Consider the following 27,519-nt stretch of genomic DNA (forward strand, 5'->3'; position numbering starts at 1 on the left):
AATTTAAATTAATTAAAATTTGAAATTCAAACCAATTGGGGAGATCGGGTCGGATCTAAAAAACCCGTTCACCATGTGGTAGATGTTGCCCGGTTAGCTAGACAATTGTTTTCCTTATTACGCAAACGTAGGTTCAGGAGGCAGAGACTCTCAACCAGCAAATGAGGGAGTTATGCTTATATTGTGCTTCATGCATGCAAATTCCCAAATCTCCAGGCGATAGGAGAATGAATATGTGAACGGACTCGGAGAAACGCATATAGATTTTGAGTTTTTTCCGTGGTTCACACACATCAGTGAATGTGAACAAATTCTATGATCCTGTTTTTTTCATCTCTGAAAGAAAATGTCCGCATCGCAATCTCTTGGAGGTCCTTCCCGCTGCGGCCGAGTTGTAGGTCCATCACTGGACAAGATCATCAAGAACGCCGCCTGGCGTAAGCACTCTCAGCTTGTCTCTTCGTGCAAATCCATCCTTGACAAGCTCGAATCCCTCTCTGACTCTGACTCTAGTTCAGGCGACACCCAATCTCCTGTTCCAGGCCTTTCCTCTTCAGATGCCGACAGTGTCCTTCAACCTCTCTTTCTCGCGCTTGACTCTGCCTACCCTAAGGTTGTTGAGCCTGCTCTTGAATGCACCTTTAAATTGTTCTCTCTCGGCCTTATCCGCGGGGAGATCAATCGCCCCGCCAATTCGAATGCTTCGCAGTCCGACGTTGTCTTCAATATGGTTGATGCTATCTGTAAGTCGGGTGGCCTTGGGGAGGAGGCAGTTGAGCTATGGGTGCTGAGAGTATTGCTCTCGGCTGTAAGATCCCCCAGCATTTTGATCCGGGCAGACAGTCTCATTCAAATTGTGAGAACATGTTATAATGTATACCTCGGGGGAGTCAACGGCACTAATCAGATCTGTGCTAAATCGGTTCTTGCCCAGATCATGATCATTGTTTTCACCAGAGTCGAGGAAGACTCCATGGATGTCTTCCTTAGAAAGGTTCCTGTCAGTGAACTTTTGGAATTCACAGATAAGAATTTGAACGAGGGCAATTCCATACACTTTTGCCAAAATTTTATCAACGAGATAATGGAGGCCAGTGAGGGTCCTCCTATCAAACCATCTTCAATATCACTTCCTGTGGAAGTCCAGAAAGTCCGTATACCGTTGCCCAAAGCAGCGGATGAAACAGGTACCGACAAGTCGGATAATGAAGCTGGAGCTGATGGTAGTAAAATAAGGGAGGATGGTTTTCTTCTTTTTAAAAACTTGTGCAAACTGTCCATGAAATTCTCATCTCAACAGCACCCTGATGATCGTATCCTCTTGAGAGGGAAAATTTTGTCATTAGAGCTCCTTAAGGTAGTCATGGATACTGGTGGTTCAGTATGGCGCGTGAATGAGAGGCAAGTAATGTTATACCTACGATTCTCTTACAATCACTATTTGTTGATTGTAATTTTTCATCTAGTATACATATTTATTCTATTCAGGGGCCTTTTGAAGTGTGACTTTCACTTTTACAGAGATATAAGAAGTAATGAAACTAATGGATTACAATTACTTACATTCTCTTACAATCACTATTTGTTGAATGTAATTTTCGTCTCTATTTTTTGCATAATTCACACAGAATGAATTTTTATTCTATTTAAGGGTTTCTTGAAGTGACACTTTCACTTATATAGAGATGTGAGAATTAGAGAAACTAGTGGATTACAATTGCTCACATTTGTTGTTAAGTTTGAATTTGGATCTCTGGCATGTTTTGTTGTGGGTGTTTTCACTCAAGCTGTATGAAAGACAGAAATTCATTTATGCGTCCACAGTTTCCCACTCATTAACAGGATCAAAGCAAACAATTTGGTACAGATTTGTAGTTCTTGTATTATAATGGCGCTGCTTTTTTTAGCTTCTTGGGGAATTCTTGGTGTGTCCTCTTGATGGAAACAAAGGGAAGTTTCTTTTGTAGTTGGACTGAGCACTCAAGTTCCAAAGAGGTGAAGAAGAGTTAGGAAGAAGAACCTTGCTTAAGGTTAGATTCTTGGATGTGTTTTAGTTAGGTTTTTGTTCAGCTAGCTTAAGGAAGCAAAGGAAAGAAGGTAGGTTGGTTTTGGTTAGATGTTATGAGGTTATTGGCTAATTCTTGAAGTGTTTCTTGGAGGCTCAAGATGTTAGAGGTTGCAAATGCTATGAATAGAAGATGCTAGCTTTGAATTCTGGTTTGGGGTTTGACGGGTTTTGTTGCGGATGGCTGGGGAAGGATGATTATAGGTTTGGTTTGAATTGTGGAAGCTATTTGGATGGTGTAGTGTAAAAAGGCTGAGAGCTATGGAAGGCCTTGGAAGATGGTTCTTGGTTGTTTGCTTGGATAGTTTGGTTGGGAATGAGGTGTCTAAGCTTGGCCACTTGATCCCTATTTATAAGAGCTTGGCAGTGAGCAAGCCAAGTCCAAACACAAAGAAAACACCTAGATTAGCCATTCCAACTTAGGTTTAAGTATCCTATAAACCGAACAATGCAATCTATAAGGAATTGACCCCAAATGATGCTATAATATGAGTACAAGGCTGCTTAACCCTTTCTAAGCTATATCTACTAATTCTAAGAGTCCTAATGGACTTGTTGGCTTGCTGAATTTCTTCCTCTTTCTCTTTATCCTTGCTTCTTGTCAAAACTCCTTTAGAAGCCTCCTTGATGGCTTGGACTCTCTTCTCCCTTTCTTGAGCTTTTTCCTTGCTTCTTGTAGTTACTCCTTCATGTGTAAGTGTCCCTTGATCCATGACCACACCACCTTCGTTGGAGCAAAATTTGAAAATATTTGGTAAATTAAAACACAACATTAAAATTTAGTTGAAGATGTTATCGGGGTAGTCCTTTGGTGTATTTGGTTGGATAAGAATGTTGATATCATAGGAAATCTCTTTGCCCTTGAACTTGTTAGGTAATGGGCTTATGTTTATGGTTTTTCTTTACTCTTTTTTTAATAGAAATGAGAGTGCTATCACTTTTTTGTTTGCCATCCCAACTATTTTGGCACCACAAACATCAATCGTAGGGAACACCTCAAAATGTCATAAAAGAAATAAGAAAATGCAATAAATCATAAGGGGACCAAACCTAACCCACTAATCCCTAACCATATAAAAGGGTAGAAGAAAGGTGAAATTCAAGATTGGAGATTGGGTTTACTGGAAGATCCAACCTTATAAGCTAAAAGAATTAGCCAAGAGAATTAATCAAAATTTGAGTCCTACCAATGGTGTGAACAGAGGTAATGGTGCAGCCACTTCCTCTGTGTATAACTGTGAATTGGGAGCTGGAAATGCAACTAGAAAAGATTCTAGCTCTGACAGAAGGAGAAGACAAGGCCTCGGAGGTGTTAGTCAAATGGAAGGGTATGCCATCATGTGACAATTCGTGGGAATCTCTACAAAATATGGAGAATTACTTCCCTGAACTTCACCTTGAGGACAAGGTGAAAATTATGAGGGATGGAGTTGATACGAGTATCAGTTTAAAAGAAAAGGGCAAAGTGGGAAGTTCAGTGAGGTGTATGAAAGGAAGAAGTGGAGACCTATTTCTTGGGGTCCACCAGCACACACCCAATGATTGGGATCTTAACATAATTGTTGTGTGGCAGGTGAGCTGGAGGTGGGATCTGGTGAGGAATATTTTCTGTTTTGAAGAGAGAGAAAGGGAGAATATAGAGGGGAGGAGCATGTGGGGAGAGGGGGGAGGGAGGTGGAATTTGGGACTTGGGATTGAGGTCATTGTATCATGTATAGTGAGCAAACCTTCTCCTCTGTAGTTTTGGACAGAGTGAGCAATAATTTAGAGATTTCTTTTTTCCTCTTCTCCTACTCTGTGCTGATTGCTATTACATAGCATCATGGCAGCTGATAGTTATGGCTAACTTGTCACAATATTTTTTACGGAGTGGCAATTACAGATGAGATCAGGTATGTTGTGGTTGTATCAGCCATTAGTCCATCATACTATCAATGAGCTAAAAATCCATTTTGCCTTTCCACTTTTCCTGATATAAATGACAAGCAGAATGTTTTCCCTGTTGAAGTCCAGAAGCATAATATTGATCCATGGCATCTTTTAGCTCTGCACTCCTATGTTTTTAGAACCCGAGTTTTTTAGAAATAAAGCATATGCAACGTTACTAATACGTGATAGTCAAACAATCTTTAGATTTCCTCCAATTCAATTTTACATAAAAGCACACAACACATAAAGGTGGACTTCCACTTCATGCAAGAGATGGTTGTCTAATTTTGGGGCACTACTTGCTTTTCAAAATTTGAATAATGTTGGAAATAGGAATATTTTAGAAGATAAGAGTTTCTTTTAAGTTTATTTTGTCCAAATGACATAATTGGTATAGCTAGGTTCATTGCGTCTTAGAATGTAGGTACTTTAACTATTCTCTTTTAAGTTGTTTTGGCATTAAATAAATTTTGTAATACTCTTGATTGTAAATAATTAATGGATGTGTTTGTTAAGTCTCTTGAGTGCCTTTGGTTTTCTATGTTTTGTAATAGCTTGGTTCATATAATATATATGATCGAACATAAGATGGAGTGTGAAAATAGTATCATAGAGTATTCTTGTTTGTGTGTTCAATGGCATTGACTTAGTCGTATGTGAAAAGGTTCTTTACCTAGGATCTTTTTCTTTTTCAATATTATTGATAATAATTTGTCATGACACCTATATTTTTCTTTTACATGGTGCAGGTTTCTCAATGCCATCAAGCAATATCTTTGCTTGTCATTATTAAAGAACAGTGCACTCTCAGCAATGGCCATTTTCCAACTTCAGTGTTCCATTTTCATGAACTTGTTAACAAAATTCAGATCAGGCTTGAAAAAGGAAATTGGCATGTTCTTTCCCATGCTTATCCTTCGAGTTCTAGAGAATGTTCTTCAGCCTAGTTTTCTACAAAAGATGACCGTTCTCAATTTATTGGACAAAATATCTCAGGATCCTCAGATTATTATTGACATTTTTGTCAACTATGATTGTGATGTGGATGCTTCAAACATATTTGAAAGGTATCTTGCTTTTGTGATATTTTGCTGTTCTTATACCCTGTTAGTGGTCAGTTTCCAAGAACAGAAATGGGTTAATACTTCAAAAGGCTTACATAATAATTAAACTTGATTACCAAACAAAAAATGACGAATAATCATGTTTTCATTTATTGATAGAAAAAAAAGAACGCTGACTAACTTCAATCCTAGGAGTATCTTGAGATTTGTATTTGGGCAAAGGGATTTGGATTTTTTTGGGTGTAATTGGTGTCAAATTAGGATTGTTGAATACTTTATCTACAATTTTGAACATTACAATTAGTTCTATCAGAAATATAATATAAAGGAGAGTTGTGCTAGGCTTTTTATTACTAATGTAAAACTTATCGATGTACCAAACATGGATCACTCACAAGATTTTTGCTAATGCTCGTTTGTTACCCACAAGTAACATGCAGTGTGAGTCAAGTATAATGTCAAATTAAATGAGCTAGAGCGGGTACATCAGCACCTAGATGTAGTGTTAAATGAGCGAGATTGCTCACATTTTCTAGGATGGATGTGTATAAAGAAGCTAGTTTAGAAGTGTCTGATTAGGAACGCTACTTGGAATATTGGTACTTTGACAGGTAATTCTTTAGTGGTGGATGACATGTTTTGGAGGAGGATAAAAGCTGTCTCTTAAGGATATCAAATGGGCTTGAGAAAATAGCTATAGAGCTTGATACTGCATGATTTAAACTTTAATAAACAGGGAGAGTTAGAGGAAAACTGGTAGGATATTATTGTGGACAGGGATTTGAAAGACTTCAACTATATAAGAAAGTAAAGAATTATTTTATTGACAATAATCGAAAAAATTACATTCTCATCACATAACAATCAAACTCCAAAATAAGGAAATAACAATATGTTTAAATGAAGGGAAAGATTCTAAATGTATTTTTGCTTCATCAATATAGAGATATTGAGTATTTTTTTTATCCTAATAAATATGTTTGTAACAAGTTCTGATGAAAGATTATGTTGTTTAGAGTAGAATGTCAATGTTGAGGGCTTCACTGAGTCACTGGATTTTAGGGTCATACCTGTTTCCTTGCTTGTGTTATTGAGAAATTTGCTTAAATGGTGTACTTGGAGCATTGTCTGTTCCAAGAGTTAAAGCTTGTTCAAGGACTGCAGTATGAATATAATAGACAGTTTTTTATTTACTTATGTTTGTTTTGTTTTGCATCGTGTTTTAGTATTTAAACTCTTATAATTCCATCAGATATTTTCAGGATTGTCAATGGCCTTCTGAAAACTGCTTTGGGACCACCTACAGGGTCAACTACAGCTTTGTCTCCAGCACAGGATATTACTTTCCGACATGAATCTGTGAAGTGTTTGGTCAGTATTATTAAGTCAATGGGAGCGTGGATGGACCAGCAGATAAGGATAGGAGATTTTGATGTAGTAAAGAGCCCAGAAAGCAGTAGCACTGCCGAAACTTATCTAATGTCAAATGTAGAAGAAGGAAATGCTTATGATCATGAGCTGCATCCTGATGTGAATTCTGAATTTTCAGATGCTGCCACATTAGAGCAACGTCGAGCATATAAAATTGAACTTCAGGTATCCAGTACTTGGTTCGGAGGACTACTAATGTTATATCATCATCATGTTAAATTATCCTCTTATACTAGCATAGGATTCAGTTATGATTGGTGATTTTACCTACACAAAAACCTGTGTGTTTTTGTCTGCAATTTCTTTTCTATCTCCTGCTCCAACGAATTCCATTTTTGCATAATTACACCTTCCTGAGCTTCAAATGTTCATGTTCTGTGCTGATTTTTTTTTTCTGGGTTAAATGCAGAGAGGCATATCACTTTTTAATCGAAAACCTCCAAAGGGTATTGAATTTTTGATAAGCAACAAAAAAGTTGGTAGTTCTCCAGAACAAGTGGCACTGTTCCTGAAGAACACAGCTGGCCTTGATGAGACCAAGATTGGTGACTATTTGGGAGAAAGGGAAGAGTTTTGTCTAAAAGTTATGCATGCGTATGTAGATTCCTTTAACTTCAAAGAGATGGATTTTGGTGAAGCTATTCGGTTTTTCCTTCAGGGCTTCAGGTTGCCTGGTGAGGCACAAAAAATTGATCGCATCATGGAGAAGTTTGCTGAGCGCTACTGCAAATGCAACCCTAGTTCTTTTAGCAGTGCAGATACTGCCTACATTCTCGCTTACTCTGTGATAATGCTTAATACAGATGCTCATAACAATATGGTGAAAGATAAGGTTTGACGTTGCTGAATCTTTTATATCATGTCTTAGGCTCAGCAGTTAGACTAGCAGCTCTGTGAATTAATTGGTGCCCATTCTTGTTGTGGTTTATTTTCTATCAGGCTTAACTAAAATATAATGATTGATACATCCTGTTTTACTGATGAAATTTGAATATAATAATAGAAAATTATCCTTTGAAGGCAATTTGGTTTAGACACATTATTCTGAATATGGCTTTGAAAATATCAGTAATTTTCTCATTCCATTTATTTGTCTTCTTCTGGTAGTTATGTTAAATTTTAGCTGTGTCAGGGAAACACAGTGAACACCATGAACGATCACATTTAAAATTATTTTGAAAACTACTTATCATTTGATTGTTTAAATCCTTATATTGATCTACTGTTTTACAAAATTGAGATTGTAAGGATATCTTGCAATGCCAACTATAGGTTTGACCTGATTTTTGTGGTGCATATTCTCTGTTAATGACTTTCCAGATGACTAAAGCTGATTTTGTTCGAAACAACCAAAGAATAGATGATGGAAAGGATTTAGCAGAAGAATACCTCGGGGCACTTTATGACCAAATTGTTAAAAATGAAATTAAAATGAATGCCGATTCTTCTGCTCCTCAAGATAAACAAGCAAATAGCTTCAATAGATTGCTAGGATTAGAAGGTATACTCAATCTTGTGAACTGGAAGCAGAGTGAGGAAAAAGCAGTGGGCGCAAATGGGCTTCTCATTCGGCATATTCAGGAGCAATTTAAATCAAGTTCGCGAAAATCAGAGTAAGCTAAGACAATGCTCATTGTTTGGATTTGTATTTTTAGGTTTATACTTGTTTTTGGTCCCTTAAACTTGGGTCTAATTTTCTTTTGGTTTTCCAAATTTGGAAGTGATTTTTTCATTCCTCTAATTTGGAAATAGCTCCCCTTTGGTCCCCATTACGGGACTCATGATTACTGAGAAGAACCTTAAGGGCTAAAAGTGGACTATTTTCGTTGTAGGCAATGAAGATAATCATTTTTTTAATTTGGAGATCTAAAGGAAACTAAGCACATAGTCAAGGGACCAAAAAGATATTCAAAAGTTATTTATATTATTATTAATTTTTTTGGAAGTGCATTTGGTTTCAGAACTGGACCAGCTAAGCTCTTTCTTCTTTGGTCCCTATTAGGGGGACTCATGATTACTGAAAATAACCTTAAGGGCTAAAAGTGGTCTATTTCGTTGTAGGGAATGAAAATTATCAATTTTTTTTAATTTGGGAGATCTAAAAGAAACTAAACACATACTAGAGGGACCAAAAAGATATTCAAAAGTTATTTATATTATTATTAATTTTTTTGAAAGTGCATTTTGTTTCTTTTTGATTTGGCTGTTTTCAATGGATTTTTTTTTATTTACATATTTTTGAGTGCATGTAATGAGTAAGATTTTCCTATGAAGTGGTTGGTCGTATGAACTGAGTGTCTAGAGTATAGTAGAGCGTTTAGAGTATAGTAGAGAGGACCAAATTATGTACCATGAGGTATGAAGGGAAGTAGAAAAGAAAGGCACAAAATGGCTTGTTATATAGATATGAAAGGTAGTTTAACAAGATCATGAGATTGGGGATAAAGCTAGACGAGTAGAGAAGTACCTTAATCCCTATGTATGAGTATGAAAACAAGGACGACTTACGAAAGTAGGCTAATTATATAGATATTAAGCGCATAGCCATAAGATGAAGCTACATGAGAGGGTAATTAAGAAGTTATTACAGAAAGTGATTTTCGTTTTATCTTTGGGAGGTTGATTGAAGGAGCGGTAGCTCAAAGATTAATGGAGAGACATTGGAGGAATTAATGGAGACATTAGAGGATTAAAAGGAATAGTCACCAACATGGAAAAGCCATATATTGTGGCAGGCGTAAGAGATGAAAGGAGTTTGTCTAGCTTGTAGTAAAAAAAACAAAGATATGTAAGACAGTGTCACAATTAGAGTGAGCCTGTTTAGGTACAAACTAGAAAAGCTTTTGAATCTTCTCTATTGGAAATATAGAGCTTTTCCATCTAGAGAAGGTCTCAAAAGCTCTTTTTGCTTTGCATTCAGACAAACTCAATTTGAACATAAAATGAAGCACCACAAAAGACTTTTGTCTGTCTACAGGACTGCACTAATGGTGAGCTTCAATCCAGTCTCTTTGACTTGGTCTTGGATGTTCTTTTCCTTACTAGAGAACCAATTAGCCTATACCCAAAAGTATAAACCCGGTGTCCACCAGCACAAGTTGTTAATCATGTATCTAAACACATTTAATTTTGTTTTGAAAGTGGTTAACTACTCTTAGTTATCTCCGTAACTTCAGTGCAGTTAACCATATCTGACAGTCACAGTCAATAACCTCATAACAGTGTTAACAACTTGTGAAACAAAGTTAATCATATTTGCACATGTAATTAACCACGTGAGATAGTCAATAACTCATGACATCATTAACCACTCATGAAGCAAAGTAACTATCATTAAAAATATCATTATTCTCGTGACTCTATTAGTCATATATTGATAACTATATACAATCAAGTTTATTTGCTTTTAACTACTTGTGAATAAAACTAACCAGATTTATACATACAATTAAATGGTTAGTTATACATATAATTAACCACATTGTACTGCTAATATATCCATGAGGCAGATACCATAATGCATGCATTTTGCAGATGATATGTCCTGGTTGGGGAGTTGAGAAAATAAATAAATGGGAAGCAATACGGGTGGAGATAAACTTTTGAAGCTTGACTTTCATTTATGTAAAGGGAAATGAAGTGTATGTAATGGAAGTTTAGCTAGAGGTGCACAAATTTTAGCATGGGCATGAAACTCGAACACCAAACCATACCAACAATCATGCCTTCAATCATTAAGTATCTTGGTTATAATACAAAATGACAGGGAAATAGAGGGAAATGTAAACCAAAGTATTAAAGTGGGATGGAGGAAATATAAATTGTTTCAGGTTTTATTTGTGATAGAAAAGTATCACTCAACTTAAGGGAAAGTTTTACTACATAACTACAAGATTAGTGATATTGTGCGAGACTGAATGTCAGTCAATGAAAGCCAACAATGATAAAATTTCAATCTTGAAGATATTAGAATGTTATGACGGTGATATTGTGCGAGACTGAATGTCGGTCAGTGAAAGCCAACGTCGAGAAAATTTCATTCTTGAATGTTATGATGGCATGCAGACAAGTTTGAGGATGAATGCGCTTGAGAAAATTAGATAGCAGCTATTGTTAAAAAAAAAGAGATTGTAGGTGGCTTGAGCTTTTGTAGAGAAGACCTACTTGAGAATTAAACTGTAAAATAATTCTTGAGGACTTGATTGATCCCTCTCATAATCTTCTATTTATAAAAATAAATTGATACAAGAATACATGATAAATAGAGTAACTCTAGACATAATATAATCATAGTAAATAGGATAACTCTAGACACAATATAATCATGATAAATAGTCTAACTCTAGACACAATATAATCATGATAAATAAGGTAACTCTAGACACAATATAATCATGATAATTAGGGTAAATATTCTAACACTCTCCCTCAAGCTGGAGCATACAAAATGTATGTACCAAGCTTTGAATAAATAAACTCACTCCAACAAAATGAACTTGTCTCGAATGTTGAGACAATAGACATGGTAACTTTGGCTTCGAACAAGATGCACATATGCTTTAGACCATCGAGAGAGAATGTTTATAAACCAAATTGAACTTACAAACTGTTAGGATATTTATCCTATTTTATCATCATTATAGTGTGTCAAGGGTTACCCTATTTATCATGATTATATTATGTCTAGGATTACCCTATTTATCATGATTATATTGTGTCTAGGGTTACCCTATTTATCATGTATTTGTGTATCAATTTATTCTTATAAATAGAAGATTGTGAGAGGGATCAATCAAGCCCTCTAGAATTATTTTACAGTTTCAATCTTAAGTTGGTATCAGAGCGGGTCGATCCCGCTCTGGTTTCTGTCTCGTAATATATATTTGTCCGGCGCCACAGTTCTTTGTCGCCCGCCGCTGCCCGCCGCTGCCCGCCGCCGGCCACCGTCAACCGTCGGCCACCGTCGGCCGTCGCCGGCCACCGTCCGGCCACCGTCACCGCCGGCCACCGCCCGCCATTGCCGGCCACCGTCGTCCATCACTGTCAAAGTTTCCTTCGTCTAAACCCTTAGGGTTTTCTTGTTCTTCGTTAGTACTATTCGTCTTCTTCAGAAATGGCGTCTGGCAGTACTCTTTCCTTCTCTGGAAGTCCATCAATTACCTCCGAGAAGTTAAATGGAAAAAATTATCTATCATGGTCTGCTGCCGTTGAAATGTGGTTCCTTGGCCAAGGGCATTATGACCACCTTGAGCGAGATGGAAGCCATGTGCCTACTGAAAAAGCTGATCAGTGGAAACAAGCAGATTTCCAGTTGTGTGCCCTGTTATGGCAATCAGTGGAACCCAAACTTTTTGTATCTTTGAGGGCTTTCAAAACTTGTCACTCCTTTTGGAAGAAAGCCCAAAGCATTTATGCCAACGATATTCAACGTCTCTATGACACTACGAATAAACTTGCATCTCTTAAAATGGAAGACCATGATATGGTGTCCTTCATGACTGAAGCCCAATCTGCTGTCGAAGAACTTAGGATGTTTTTGGAAGTAGATCCATTAGAGGATATAAAAAAGAAACTAGACAAATTCTACATGGTGTTGATCCTTCGTGCCCTACATCCCGATTTTGATCATCTCAGAGATCAACTTCTAACTAGTCATGAGGTCCCCTCTATGGAAACATTGACCACTCGCCTTCTGCGTGTCCCGGTATCTCAAACTCAAGAAGCGCATGAACTAGTGGAACCATCTGTCATGGTTGCCACACGAGGAAGAGGAGGACGTGGCACTAGAGGAGGAGGACGAGGAGGTCGGGGACGTACTCAATGCACATATTGTAAAAGGATGGGTCATACTCAAGAGAATTGCTACTCCTTACATGGTTTCCCTTCCAAAACCGCCAATATTTCGAAGACTGAAACTTCCACTTTGAAAACTGAAACCTCTACTTCTATGTTTTCTGAGGATGAATATCAAGAGTATTTAAGGTTAAAGTCTAACAGCTTGGCACAACCATCTCAATCTCCCAATACATCAACAGCTTGCGTTTCTCAATCTATGGAATGTCAAAATTCATGGGTAATTGACTCAGGTGCTTCTGATCACATTTCTGGTAATACCTCTTTGTTCTCATCTATTTCCTTTCGAGAAAAACCTCATTTCATAACCCTTGCAAATGGATCTAAAACTTCTTCCAAAGGAGTCGGTCATGTTTCTTTGTCTCCCTCCCTCAATCTCAACTCAGTCCTTTTTGTCCCTAATTGTCCTTTTAATTTAATTTCCTTAAGCCAGTTGACTAAAATGTTAAATTGTTCAATAACCTTTGATCATAAATCTTTTGTTATACAGGAGCGTGGTTCGGGGAGACAGATTGGAGAAGGATATGAAGCTGGCGGATTATACCATTTTGGATCTCGTCCAAGGGTGTCTTGTGTTGCTGCTCTTAATCCTAAAGTGCTACATGATCGACTTGGCCATCCTCATTTGTCCAAATTAAAAAAGATGTGTCCTGAACTTAGTGGTCTCCAAACCTTAGAATGTGAGTCATGTCAATTAGGAAAACATGTTAGATCTTCCTTTCCTAAAAGGTCTCAATCAATATGTAATTCTAGTTTTTCCATCATCCATTCTGATATATGGGGACCTAGTCGTATCTCCTCCTTTGGTTATAGATATTTTGTTACCTTTATTGATGAATATTCAAGATGTACTTGGGTTTATCTTATGAAAAATCGTTCTGAATTGTTAGCTATCTTTACATCCTTTTTGAATGAAATCAAGAATCAATTTGGTCAAGTAATCAAAATATTAAAAAGTGATAATGCCAAAGAGTATTTTTCATCCTCCTTTTCTGCCATCTTGAGTTCCCATGGTATCTTACATCAGTCTACTTGTCCTCATACACCACAGCAAAATGGTATAGCAGAACGAAAAAATAGACACTTGGTTGAAACTGCTCGTACCCTTTTGCTTGGTGCCCATATTCCTGTCCATCACTGGGGGGATGCCATCTTAACTGCATGTTATCTTATTAATAGGATGCCCTCCTCCTCTCTTGATAATAAAGTCCCTTTCTCCATTTTGTTTCCTAATGATCCTCTCTTTCATACATCTCCCCGAGTGTTTGGCTGTGTATGTTTTGTTCATGACATGTCTCCAGGTCTAGACAAACTCTCCGCTCGCGCTCTCAAATGTGTCTTCTTAGGCTATTCTCGACTTCAAAAAGAATATCGGTGTTACTCTCCTGAAACTAAGAAGTATTACATGTCTGCCAATGTCACATTCTTTGAACAGACTCCTTACTTCTCTCCATCTGTTCAGGATGTTTCTATCCTCCAGCAGGTCCTTCCTATTCCAATGGTTGAGTCAAATAGCTCCACTGTCTCTGTCATTCCCAGTCATGATCACAATCCTTCTACACCTGTTTCTCCACATACTGAGATCATCCCACACAGGGCCCCAATGAATAGTCCACCTCCCCAAGACAATGGTGAATCTCCTACTTCAGATTCTTCTCCCTCGTCACCTCCTCCCACGCCTCCTGGTGCAAATGATTCAGCATGGCCTATTGCCCTCAGAAAAGGTACTCGTTCCACTCGGAACCCTCATCCCATTTATAATTTTCTAAGCTATCATCGATTGTCGCCCTCCTATTTTTCTCTTTTATCCTCAGTGTCCTCTGTTGTTATACCCAAGAATGTGAAAGAAGCACTTGATCATCCTGGATGGCGACAAGCTATGATTGCAGAAATGCAGGCTCTTGACCACAGTAATACTTGGGAGCTGGTGCCCCTTCCCCCAGGAAAAAAGGCGGTTGGTTGTCGATGGGTGTATGCAGTTAAAGTTGGCCCTGATGGTGAAATTGATCGGCTCAAAGCTCGGCTTGTTGCAAAAGGTTACACTCAGGTTTATGGTCTTGATTATTGTGACACTTTCTCTCCTGTAGCCAAGATGACTACTATTCGTCTCTTCTTTGCCATGGCAGCCATTCGTCACTGGCCACTTCATCAATTGGATATCAAGAATGCCTTCCTACATGGTGATCTTGAGGAAGAAGTTTATATGGAGCAACCTCCAGGGTTTGTTGCTCAGGGGGAGTCTGGTATGGTATGCAAATTGCATCGATCTCTATATGGCCTCAAGCAATCCCCACGTGCTTGGTTTGGAAAGTTTAGCTCCATTGTTCAAAAATTTGGGCTAAAACGCAGTGAAGCAGACCATTCAGTTTTTTATTGTCATTCTTCTCTCGGGAAATGTGTTTACTTAATAGTATATGTTGATGATATTGTCATTACAGGAAATGATGCTGTTGGAATATCTCAACTAAAAGAGTACTTGTGTAGACATTTTCAAACCAAGGATCTTGGAAGTCTCAAATATTTCTTAGGCATTGAAGTAGCGCAATCAAAAGATGGAGTTGTAATCTCCCAAAGGAAGTATGCTCTTGATATATTACAAGAAACAGGCATGATTGATTGTAGACCGGTAGACAGTCCCATGGACCCAAACCAGAAATTAAGGACAGAAGAAGGTGAATTATTCTCCGATCCAGAGAGGTATAGGAGGCTGGTTGGCAAACTGATTTATCTCACTATTACAAGGCCAGATCTATCCTTTGCAGTTGGAGTGGTTAGTCAGTTCATGCAGGCTCCATGTATTGACCATTGGAATGCTCTCATTCGCATTCTAAGGTATGTAAAGAAGGCTCCCGGGCAAGGATTGTTATATGAAGATAAAGGAAGCATTCATGTCTCTGGGTATTGTGATGCAGATTGGGCAGGTTCACCTATTGATAGACGGTCTACAATAGGATATTGTGTTTTTCTGGGAGGAAACATTATTTCATGGAAAAGTAAGAAACAGAATGTAGTAGCTCGATCAACCGCGGAAGCCGAGTATAGGACAATGGCATCACTAACATGTGAACTTATATGGGTGAAACAATTCCTTCAAGAGGTTAAATTTTGTGACATCCATACTATGAAGATGTATTGCGACAATCAAGCTGCTCTCCACATTGCATCAAATCCAGTGTTTCACGAGAGGACTAAACATATAGAAATTGATTGTCATTTTGTTCGTGAAAAGTTGTTGACCAAAGAAATATGTACTGAGTTTATTGGGTCAAACGATCAACTCGCAGATGTATTGACCAAGTCATTAAGGGGTCCTCGGATTGAGTTTATTTGTTCCAAGCTTGGTACATACAATTTGTATGCTCCAGCTTGAGGGGGAGTGTTAGGATATTTATCCTATTTTATCATCATTATAGTGTGTCAAGGGTTACCCTATTTATCATGATTATATTATGTCTAGGATTACCCTATTTATCATGATTATATTGTGTCTAGGGTTACCCTATTTATCATGTATTTGTGTATCAATTTATTCTTATAAATAGAAGATTGTGAGAGGGATCAATCAAGCCCTCTAGAATTATTTTACAGTTTCAATCTTAAGTCAAACCATGTAACCAAAGAGACTCCTCATAAACTTATGGAGAATAATATTGGACAGCCACGAAACTTCAACTAGCACCATGAACCTTCAAGTAGGATGACTTTGACAAAGTTGATTTCCATCAAAAGTGGATGACAAGCGGTAGACAGTGACAAATTGCAGAGACTGGAGTTCCATCAAGACTGGATTTCCATCAAGTATGGATGGGGCTTGCAGTAGCTAAAAGTGACAAACGACAAGGACTAAATTGCCATCACTGATTGATGGGGCCTGTAGTTGCTGAAACAAACTGCAATGACAAAACTTCCATCACTGATTGATGGGGTCAGTAGTGGCTGAAACATACTGCAGGGACTAAACTGCCATCATTGACTGATGGGGCCTACAGTGGTTGAAACATACTGTAGGGACTAAACTGCCATCATTGACTGATGGGGACCTGCAGTGGTTGAAAGCGACAAACTACAGGGACTAAATTGCCATCATTGATTGATGGGGCTTGTAGTGACTGAAACATACTCCCCCTCACGGCGAACGACGGAAATGACACGTCGATGACAAATTGTGAAGGTGGAAGATTATAATGGTCTCCATAATTCATCAAAGCATCCAAAAACAAATTTGACAAGGGGTGGTGAAATTGTTTGACTAAGATTCTTAATCTTGCCAGAAATAGACTTCCCCTTATGTCATGAGCAACCTTCAACCCATGACTTTAGTGTTGAAATTCCTTGGTATTAACCGTTGATAACATCGACTCTCCTTAGATACTTGTAAATAAATGACACAAGTCATCAAGAACATCACAACTGCTACAATATGCAAAACTAAACAAATATTATGAAAGGAAGCTAAGAAAGAATGCTGAAACAGAGGTATAATGCTAAAACAGAGAGTTTTCTTTTATTTGATCGAACAAGATGAACGGCAGTGGCATGGTGTGATTCCGACACCGGGAAGGTGGCGTGTGATAAACACGCGCCGGAAGCTTATCGGAGAGAAGTCGTGCGTGACAGCGCGTGTGAATGAGAATGAAGCAACGACTAGGGATGGATTGCGCTTCTCAAGGCTCACAAAACCCCTAACTTCGCTAGAGAAAATGTGACGACGACGGAGGCGGACGTCAGACAGATGTGGCGCACGTGCGACGCCTGGATGAGAACTAGCCCTCTCGCTCAAGGAGACAATCTAGATCCACTAGTTGTCGGACTAAACTATGGCGGCAAATGGCAACGGAAGACAGTAGACGGTGGTCGGCAGCAGACAACGGCAGATAGTGGTCGGCAGCGAACAACGGCAGACGGTAGGAAACAACAGACAGTGGCGGACAGCGACAGATAGTGGGAAACAGCAAACAGTGGCGGACGGCGTCGGGAACAGAGGTTGATGGTGACAAACTTTCTCCTCACAGTGGAAAACAGTGCTAGGTGGACAACGACAAATGGCACCAGACAACGACAAACGGTGCCAGACAACTGCAAACGGCACCTGGACAGCGACAAACGTCGCCCGACTGTGGCAAACGGCACTGTACACTGACAAATAGTTCCAGACAGTTGCGGACAAATGTTTGGAGACTAGACAGAAATCAGAACAAGACTGCTCATTGAAGTATTTCATAAAAGTTGAAATTTTTAAGGCCGCCGGTGGCGGCACCGGCCACTGGCGACAACAAAGACAGAGTAGGAAGAGACTTAGACAACCTGCTCTGATACCAACTTGAGAATTAAACTGTAAAATAATTCTTGAGGGCTTGATTGATCCCTCTCATAATCTTCTATTTATAAAAATAAATTGATACAAGAATACATGATAAATAGGGTAACTCTAGACACAATATAATCATAATAAATAGGGTAACTCTAGACACAAAACTCTAGACACAATATAATCATGATAAATAGGGTAACTCTAGACACAATATAATCATGATAATTAGGGTAAATATTCTAACAGACCTGACAAAGTCCCAATAAGGAGAGTATAGGTAAACCAAGTTATAGGGAAAATATTAAGATTTAGATTTAAATAATTTGTCTATTGACATGTTTTTGAGGGGATTTCATCTTTTGATACATGTTTCTGACCCAACCTGGTGGTAAAAGGTTATTGTTATTTGTTGTTATATATTTATTGTCATGTATTAGCTCTGCACCTTACATCCTTTCCATATTTACATTTTTCTTTTCCTTGAAGGCTTAAGCTATTTGGCCAATATTTATTACATGAGTGATGTTATCTTTCTATACATTTCATAGTTTAGACATTCTATTTACCTGTTTTTGCAGATCTGCGTATCATGTTGTCACAGATGTGGCTATATTGAGGTTTATGGTCGAAGTTTGTTGGGGGCCTATGCTGGCTGCATTCAGTGTAACAATTGACCAGAGTGATGACAGGGTAACTACTTCTCAATGCTTACAAGGATTTCGACATGCTGTGCATGTTACTGCAGTGATGGGCATGCAGACTCAAAGGGATGCTTTTGTTACATCTGTTGCCAAATTTACGTATCTACATTGTGCTGGAGATATGAAACAAAAAAATGTTGATGCTGTCAAGGTAAGTGAATCTTGATTTAACTGTCATCAAGATTACTCAAATCAAATAATTTACATAAACATATTCTCCTTTTTCGTTTATAATGACGGTTGCCTATTTCACACACTTAAAAGGTTTAATCTGAAAAAAAGAAGATTCTTATTCAATTGATGCATTTGAAACAATACACCAGTCTCTATATATAGAGAACTCTAACCCTAACGTAATAATTATAAATAAAACTCTAGAATCTTCTAACAATTTCTAACAACTTCTATCAATTTCTAGTAATACATTTAATATTATACCAACAACTTCTAGTAATGAATTTACTATCCTACTAACAACATTTCCTCAAACTAGTGAATGGATATCTTTCATTTCTAGCTTGCGTGTGAGATCATGCAATCAGGCTCAATGGGAAGACTTCTTGTAAACGAATCTACTAACTTTAGCCTAGATGGGACATACGTAGGAAGTAGTGATAAGGTCACTATCCAATTTCTCTTTAATACAGTGTCAATATATCTTTGTGTTTGGTCTTATCATGTTGAACTGGATTGTGAAGAATACTAATGACTTATTATCACAATAAAGGATCATAGGTTCTTCACATGTCACATTAAGATCATTTGGAATAATTCTCAGCCATAACAATTCACACACCCCTTGTGCCATAGCTCGGAATTCAGCCTCTACACTAGACCTTGCAACAACATTTTGTTTCTTACTTTTCCAAGTCACCAAATTTACAGCCAAGAACATGCAATATCCTGAGGTGAATTTCCTACACGTGACACACCCTACATAATCCCAGATGCATAGATGGTAGTGAGAAAACTTTGGTGCTACATAGATAGGTTTTTGGAAGATACAAAATGAGAAATAGGATACTTGGTACAAGACCGAGTTCCTTTTCTAAAACCAATGGGAAAGTCATCAAGGTCAAGCTCACGATTTATATTCAAGGAATTTTTTAAAGGTTCAAGGGTGTCAGAAGAAGGAGCACTTACTCCCGAGTTAGGTGATTGCTGCTATTGTTGGATCAAGCTAGGTTTCTTTTGTCTCTTTTGATATTGTATATGGAAGAAAGTCTCTAGATGACAAATATCCAGAGTTGTCCTTGACTTGGGAACATAGATGCCTTTTTTAGGAGTACCTTCAAAAACATGACTAATTTTTGGAGCTAACACTGACTTGAGAACAAAGATGCCCTTGTTAGGAGCAGCTTCAAAGATATCCATACGAGATATGTCAAGAGTACCATGAGTAGTATGAGACGGTTCTTGTATGAAAGGGACAAAAGATGACTCAAGAGATTCAAAAGAACTCTCCCCTTGAAGTTGAGGGACATTCATAAAAAGATGTAGTTTCATCAAAAGCAATTTCGTAGAGGTAAAAAAATTTCAACTTAGAGAATGGTAAGAATGATATCTCTTTTTATTAGATGCATAACCAACAAATATGCATTTAACAACTTCAAGATCTAACTTTCAACGAAACTGACTATGAATATGGACAAACACAATACATCCAAACATCTAACTATGAAGACTAGAAAGGAAAGGACCATATGGAAATAAGGAAAACATGAACTCAATGGGTCTCAGACCATCTAGAACTCAGAAAGGGTAATCGATTAATAAGATAGGCAGTAATGAGGACAACCACTCCCCAACAAGATTTGGGGACATTAATTTGGAAAAGAAGTGTTTGTGTCACCTCAAGAAGATGCCTATTTTTTCTTTTAGCAATGTCATTTTGTTGTGGTGTATCCAACAAGTAAATTCATAAACAACACTATTTTCATAAAGAAATTTAGACATGTCATGATTTATATATTCGCTCTCATTATTAGAACGTAAACATTTAATTGACTTTCCAAGTTGTGTTTTTACCGTATGGAAGAATTTGACAAATAAGGAGGATAAATTGAGAAAATGAGGGATATCCTAGACGATAGTGGAGTAGCCAAATTTGAGAGGACTCAAAAGTAGTGCAAGATTGGAGACAAGAGGTACCTGTTTGAGTACTAATATTATCTTTAGTTCCCAAGTTGTTAAAACAATACAACCTTCCCTGTTACTTAACAGTTCCAATCGTCCTCCACGTGGCAAGATCTTGGAAAACACACTGAGTAGGAAAGAAGGTTACAAAACATTTTAGGTCATGGGTAAGTTTATTAACAGAAATAAGGTTATTAGAAAGGTTAGGAACATAAATAACATCTTTAAGGTTGAGGGATGGCAAAAGAGAAAAAGTTATTGGGATACGAGTCCCATTGGCAACAATAATGTGGTTACTAAAAAGAGAAACATATGATGTTAAAAGAGATGAATCAGGGGTCATATGGTTTGTCGCAACAAAGTCAAGAAGCAAGACTCATTACATAAAAGTTTTAGAAACATAAAAGAAGAATTGAAGTTCTTACCGGTCATGACTGGAGAGAAAGTACCAAAGGTTGACTTACTGATACACTCCATGAGAGATTTCAATCATTCAATTTCAGCATCTAGTGCATGTATATCTGAAGAGAGAAGCTCTACATTGCTTAGTGGAGCTGCCATGCTTAAATAAATAATAGAGATTATTTAAAAGGTTTGACACTCCGGCGAAAGTCTAGTGACAGCTCTGATGATGGCTCCAAGCAGCAAAGGTCTGTGGACAGTAAATGGGTTGTGGCAACAGTGATAAAACCACATATTGGGTGCACTTCAAGCATCCTCAATATTTAAAGGATATGAGTGCACTTCAGGCAACCCTAAAAAGAACCGTAACTAAGACGGTAAAGAAGAATTGCAGAAGCAATGCTCCCAAGATTCGAAGCTCTCATACCAATGTGAAAGGATTAATCTGAAAGAAAGAAAATTCTTATTCAATTAATGCATTTGAAACGATACATTAGCCGCTACATATATAGAACTCTAACCCTAAAGTGATAATTACAAAGAAATCTTTAGAATCTTCTAACAATTTCTAGTAATACATTTAATATTATACCAACAACTTCTAGTATTGCATTTCATATCCTACTAACAACACACTATATATTAGTGTCATTCTATTTCTAGTCATATTGGTCTTCTATCAAAAAAGCAATAATGAATGGATTACTTTGATTTGTACATTGTTTTTATCATGTGAATGAGCCACTTAATGTCATGTATGTCATTGTAATATCTTTTAAATCTTTTTTTTTCAGGCAATAATATCGATTGCAATTGAAGATGGAGATCATCTATTTGAAGCATGGGAACACATATTAACTTGCCTCTCCCGAATTGAGCACTTACAACTGTTAGGTGAAGGTGCTCCAAGTGATGCAACGTTCTTCAATTCAAGTAATTATGAAACCGATGAGAAAGCACCGAAAACATTAGGTTTCTCTCCTTTTAAGAAAGGAACACTCCAGAATCCAGCCATGGTGGCTGTGGTTCGTGGTAGTTCGTATGACAGTACAAGTATTGGTGTCAATGCTTCAGCAATATTAACAACGGAACAGATAAATAATTTCATTTCAAACTTGAATCTACTGGACCAGATTGGGAACTTTGAATTGAACCATGTTTTTGCTCATAGTCAACGGCTGAATGGGGAAGCAATAGTAGCATTTGTCAAAGCACTTTGCAAAGTTTCCATCTCGGAATTACAGTCTCCAACAGATCCCCGAGTATTTGGTCTCACTAAAATAGTAGAAATTGCGTAAGTTTCCTTGTCCTTTTTATGATAGATGTTCTCTTTGTGAAATTCATTCAGATCTCTTAGGTAACATTCTTTTTTATATGGAGTTTGCAAAGTGAATATAAATCATGTACATATTATGTTAATTGGTATATCTTTTGAAATGAGGGAGATGCTTCTTGCATGAAAAGGGATCTTTTGTTGATTTTATTAGTCCTTAAGAAAAGGATTGTGATGTTCTCTCAACCACATTCTATATAGTTTGTAATTGATGAGTCTAAGTTATTTTCTTGCAAATTTATGATTATAATTCTAGTGATCATTAAAACTACTTAAGTTATGACTAGAACATGATTGCATTTGCAGGCATTATAATATGAACCGCATCAGATTAGTATGGTCTCGCATATGGAATGTTCTCTCAGATTTCTTTGTGTCAGTTGGATTGTCAGAAAACTTGTCAGTTGCAATCTTTGCAATGGATTCCCTGAGACAACTTGCAATGAAATTTTTGGAGCGTGAGGAGCTGGCTAATTACAACTTTCAGAATGAATTTTTGAGACCATTCGTAATCGTTATGCAAAAAAGCAACACCACAGAAATTAGAGAATTAATTGTTCGTTGTATTTCGCAGATGGTCCTTAGTCGAGTCAGTAATGTGAAATCTGGCTGGAAAAGTGTTTTTATGGTAATGTTGAAGTTGGCTTGATTCTCCCTCACCTCCCCCAAACCCATGTTTGAGATATGGTTTCAAACTATCTGATAAAAAAAATTAATTTGTCAAACATTGCTCAATTGTTTTTATTAACAAAAGTGAAACAAATTAAAAAGTACTTTGTGATGATTTACTGTTTTTTTTTTTTTTTTTGAGAAAAATATACATTTGATTACTTGCATACACAAGAGATGCATTGAAGATAGAATGGTTACAGTTGTTGTCTATTTTTTAATTCATTATCATTGAAACATTTGATTTTATTATTTTGTTGGCAATTTAGATTGTCCAAGTGATATATTTCAGGAATGAATGTTAATAGTTAAATTATTGATCTAAGTTTGTACCCACTAAAACAGCTTCTTCAAAAGAAAATGAATACAAACAAAACAAAAGGGACATCAAGGATGCATATCCAGTCAAACTATTGAGGGTTTTCAAGAATCTAAATGTAATACACAAGTTTGGTATACCAGCAAATTGTTATTATAATTTCATTTAGCAAGTTTTCCTCTTACACCATGTTCAGATAATGGGCATCATAAATGTACATGTCATGTGTTAGCATTGGTGAATTGAGACAATGAAACAATCATGACTTCTCATGCAATGTTTTTGGCTATCAGGTTTTCACAGCTGCTGCAGCTGATGAGCGGAAGAATATTGTATTATTAGCATTTGAGACCATGGAGAAAATAGTGCGTGAATTTTTTCCTTATATTACTGAGACAGAGACAATGACCTTCACCGATTGTGTCCGCTGCCTTTTGACATTTACAAATAGCCGATTCAACAGTGATGTTAGCCTCAATGCAATTGCATTTCTTCGTTTCTGTGCAGTCAGACTTGCTGATGGAGGACTTGTTTACAATAAGAAGAGCAGTGTTGATGGCCCATCGGTTGTTGCACAAGGCCATACTGATAACGATGATCATGTTTCTTTTTGGAATCCTTTGCTATCAGGTAATATGCCTTTAGATGATTTGACTTAAAATTGTTTGTACTGTGGCCAAGCCACCATCTTGGTGGATCAAAAAACATATTCTTTTCTGTTAGGCATCTCATTGACTAAAAATATGATTAAATTATACTATATAAGCACCGGAAACTTTACTGTTTAAGTCGATTTTGTATAATTGAGTAGATTAAAATCACTTTTTAAGATGATATTAAAGTCTATCCTAGCAAGATTTATCGTGCTACTTGTTATCAAGCTATTATTGGACTACTTGTTAATATCTAAACCAATGTTCAAGTTGTCAAATTTTTAATGTGAGGTGTATTGGGTCCCACATTGAATAAATATATGATAAATTATATATATAAGTAAAAATGTAAACCTCATATTTCAAGTCGATTTAGTGGAATTGTATTAGATGTAAAATCCACTTTTTAAGATATTCCAAATAAATGTTATTTCTTGCATTTCTATTGAATATGCACTTTATACACGGTATGTTGCTTTTCTATTAAGTTTTTCAATCTAAAATCTTGATTGATGATTGCTGCGTTTTGTCAACAGAATTGCTTATTTTTCTCTTGTTAGATGTAACAAATAAATGTATCTTTAGCTCCATGTTTGTGTAAAAAAAGTCAAATAATTAGTGGCTTAACACCATTCTCTGCAGTACTGAGATAACCTAAATCTGCATAAGGATATTTCAGGCCTTATTTTCCATAAATATTACCTGTTCTTTCTGCTTCAAGTTAATATTCTGATATTTCATTGCAGGGTTATCAAAACTAACTTCCGATCCTAGATCAGCTATCAGAAAGAGTTCTTTGGAGGTGCTTTTTAATATTTTAAAGGATCATGGTCATCTATTCTCCCACACGTTTTGGAATAGCATTTTCTGTTCTGTTATTTTCCCTGTATATAATTCAGTGTCTGGAAAGAGAGAGGTGAATGTACAAGAAGACCAGTCCTCACCTTCTTCAGTATCTGTGCATACTGAAGGAAGCTCATGGGATTCTGAGGCTTATTCAGTAGCAGCAGAAGGTTTAATAGATATATTTGTCACCTTCTTTGATGAGGTGAGGTCTCAGCTACCAGGCGTGGTGTTGGTACTGACAGGGTTCATTAAAAGTCCTGTTCAGGGTCCAGCTAGTACTGGAGTTGCTGGATTAGTGCGTCTCACAGATGACCTTGGTAACAGGCTTTCAGCAGAGGAATGGAAAGAGATCTTTCTGTGTTTGAAAGATGCAGCTATGTCAACAGTACAGGGATTCATGAAAGTCTTGAGAACCATGAATAATATCGAGGTGCCTCACTTTTCACAGCCTTCCACGGACTTGGAAAGTTCTTCTGATCATGACTTGACAAATGATGAATTTGATGATGACAATCTGCAAACGGCCACCTATGTTGTGTCCAGAACGAAGAGCCATATTGCTATGCAGCTACTGATTGCACAGGTTTACTTATTGCTTTTGTTGTATGTATATTAGTTGACAATTAAAACACAAGCAGTAAATTTCTAGTATTCAATCTATACATGCATCCACGGAATTTAAATTGTAATCCACTCATTTTTTTTATTTCTTTCAAGAAAGTCTTTTTTAAGACTTACGTAGTTCAAGCTTGATACGAGTTTGAGGGCATTTTTCTGTGTTCCATTTGCAGGTTACAACTGATATGTACAAAAAGCATCAGAAACTTTTATCTGCAGCCAGCATCAAAGTCCTAATTGAATTATATTCATCTATGGCTTTACATGCTCGTGAGGTGAACAGAGAGTCAATCCTACTGAAGAAGTTGCAGAAAGCTTGCTCCATCTTAGAAATATCTGGCCCTCCCATGGTTCATTTTGAAAATGAGTCTTTCCAGAATCACCTCAACTTCTTACAAAATTTACATCTCCGGAATCATTTTGAGCATGACGAGATAGACCTGGAACAAGAGTTAGTTGCTGTGTGTGAAAACGTATTGGACATATACCTAAATTGTTCTGGTTCTGTTTCCACTCTTCACAAGCATGATACCTTGCTCGCCCCACACCGAAAATTGCCCGTCAGTTCAGCAAAGAAGGAAGAGATAGCTGCTAGGACATCTTTAGTCATCTCAGCATTGCATGGGTTGACTGGCCTGAAAAAGGATTCATTCAGACGGTATATTCCACAGTTCTTTCACTTACTGGTTGATCTTGTAAGGAGCGAACACACCTCTGGAGAAGTTCAACATGCCCTGAGTAATATTTTCCGTTCAGCTGTTGGCCAAATTATAATGGATTAAATTTAGTTTTGGGATACTTTGTTTCTGGATGTTGCTGAATATCAATCAGCATTTCCATACAAGATACCAAACGAGCCAATACATGGTCATATCTTGATTTATTCACCATTGTTGTCTAGATTTATTCTTGTTTGTTTTTTTATTGTATGTGCCATTAATGTAAATGAGAAATTTATTTCAAGCGGAATACTGAGGTACCAGATTTACTGATCGAGCTGTCAAGGACCAAGACTTCAGCTCCTTTTATTTTTAAGGCAATGGCGTAGGAATTAAGATATACAATTAATATTCTTACATTTTTAAGTTGTTATGGGATTTCTTATTATATCATTAACTTATTGATTAATTTTCTTATAGTTTATTCTTCAATCTCTGGCAAATTTGTAAAATAATTTCTTATTTGGTGAAAAAATTTACATGTGGTATCACCACAAAGTTAACTATCGTATTAAATGTTATCTACATTATAGAAAATAATTTATTTCAACTTTAAATCAATATAATTTAAATACATTAATGTTTTAACATTATGTAACAAATTATTTAATATAACATGAATTGTTGTGATTATAATATGATAGCAATTATATTGTGAATCAGCCATTTACATTGTCTATAATTCAAACCAACATGATAGGGCAAACCTTAATGAAATGGATAGATATTTCAAAAATATCGATAAAAGTCTAAGATTTCAAATAGTAAACATTTTCACTAAAGGGTTTGCTCAGGAGACATTTCAGGATCTTTTGTAAGCATGTTGAGAATAATTAATGTTCATCTATTGGAGTGTTGTAAATAATATATTATTAGGATAAAAACAATTCTCAATAATTTCATAATAATTAGAAAATACTATTCTTAGAATCTTCTTATTTATTTCAATGTGTTTTTATTTTATTATTTTTAAACTTTTAGTTATTAAATATAGATACGATGAGAATGTAATTTGTATGATTGGAATTAATAAAATATTCTTTTACTTTTTTACATAATTGAAGTATATGAATGACCTACCAATATTTTAATCAAATTAAAATTGGGGGACCACAAAGTAAGTCTATTAACTATCCTTCAATATTATATAGGTTATTTGAAATCTAAAAGAATAATCAATTTTATAGTCTCATTTGTCATGTCTTATAAACATCTTCTTTATTTACCATCCTTTTAAAAACCTAAAAATGCGTATCTCTTCTCTCATATCATTTATTATTATGTATGTGATTTTTGGATATTGAATAACAAATTCTAACTAAAAGGCAATTCCTTAAACTCATTTCAATACTTTATCACTAATTGCAAAGATATATAAAAAATTATTAGTCATCAACATAGTAATGCTAACTTAATCTAACAATTATAAAAAAATACTTTGGGTTGTGAAATCATTACTACATCCCCAAC

General features: G+C 36.6%; 1 protein-coding gene across 2 annotated transcripts; it reads left to right on the forward strand.

The window, feature by feature from the left end:
- The first annotated feature begins 120 nt into the window (after nucleotides 1–120).
- LOC108320168 (brefeldin A-inhibited guanine nucleotide-exchange protein 1) lies at nucleotides 121–26,454 on the forward strand. 2 transcript variants are annotated; one of them, XM_017551516.2, is made up of 11 exons: nucleotides 121–1,401; nucleotides 4,744–5,061; nucleotides 6,321–6,654; nucleotides 6,899–7,321; nucleotides 7,810–8,102; nucleotides 18,232–18,505; nucleotides 21,687–22,186; nucleotides 22,532–22,853; nucleotides 23,507–23,843; nucleotides 24,613–25,295; nucleotides 25,504–26,454. In XM_017551516.2, exons 1-11 carry the CDS (start codon nucleotides 347–349, stop codon nucleotides 26,110–26,112), a joined length of 5,148 nt encoding a protein of 1,715 aa, XP_017407005.1. In that variant the 5' UTR covers nucleotides 121–346; the 3' UTR covers nucleotides 26,113–26,454. The 2 variants fall into 2 exon arrangements, with proteins under 2 accessions (XP_017407005.1, XP_052736153.1); XM_052880193.1 differs by lacking the exon at nucleotides 121–1,401 and having other exon boundaries at nucleotides 4,879–5,061; nucleotides 6,311–6,654.
- Nucleotides 26,455–27,519: the final 1,065 nt, after the last annotated feature.

This window comes from Vigna angularis, chromosome 7 (genome assembly GCF_016808095.1).
Source record: "Vigna angularis cultivar LongXiaoDou No.4 chromosome 7, ASM1680809v1, whole genome shotgun sequence".
NCBI lineage: Eukaryota > Viridiplantae > Streptophyta > Magnoliopsida > Fabales > Fabaceae > Vigna > Vigna angularis.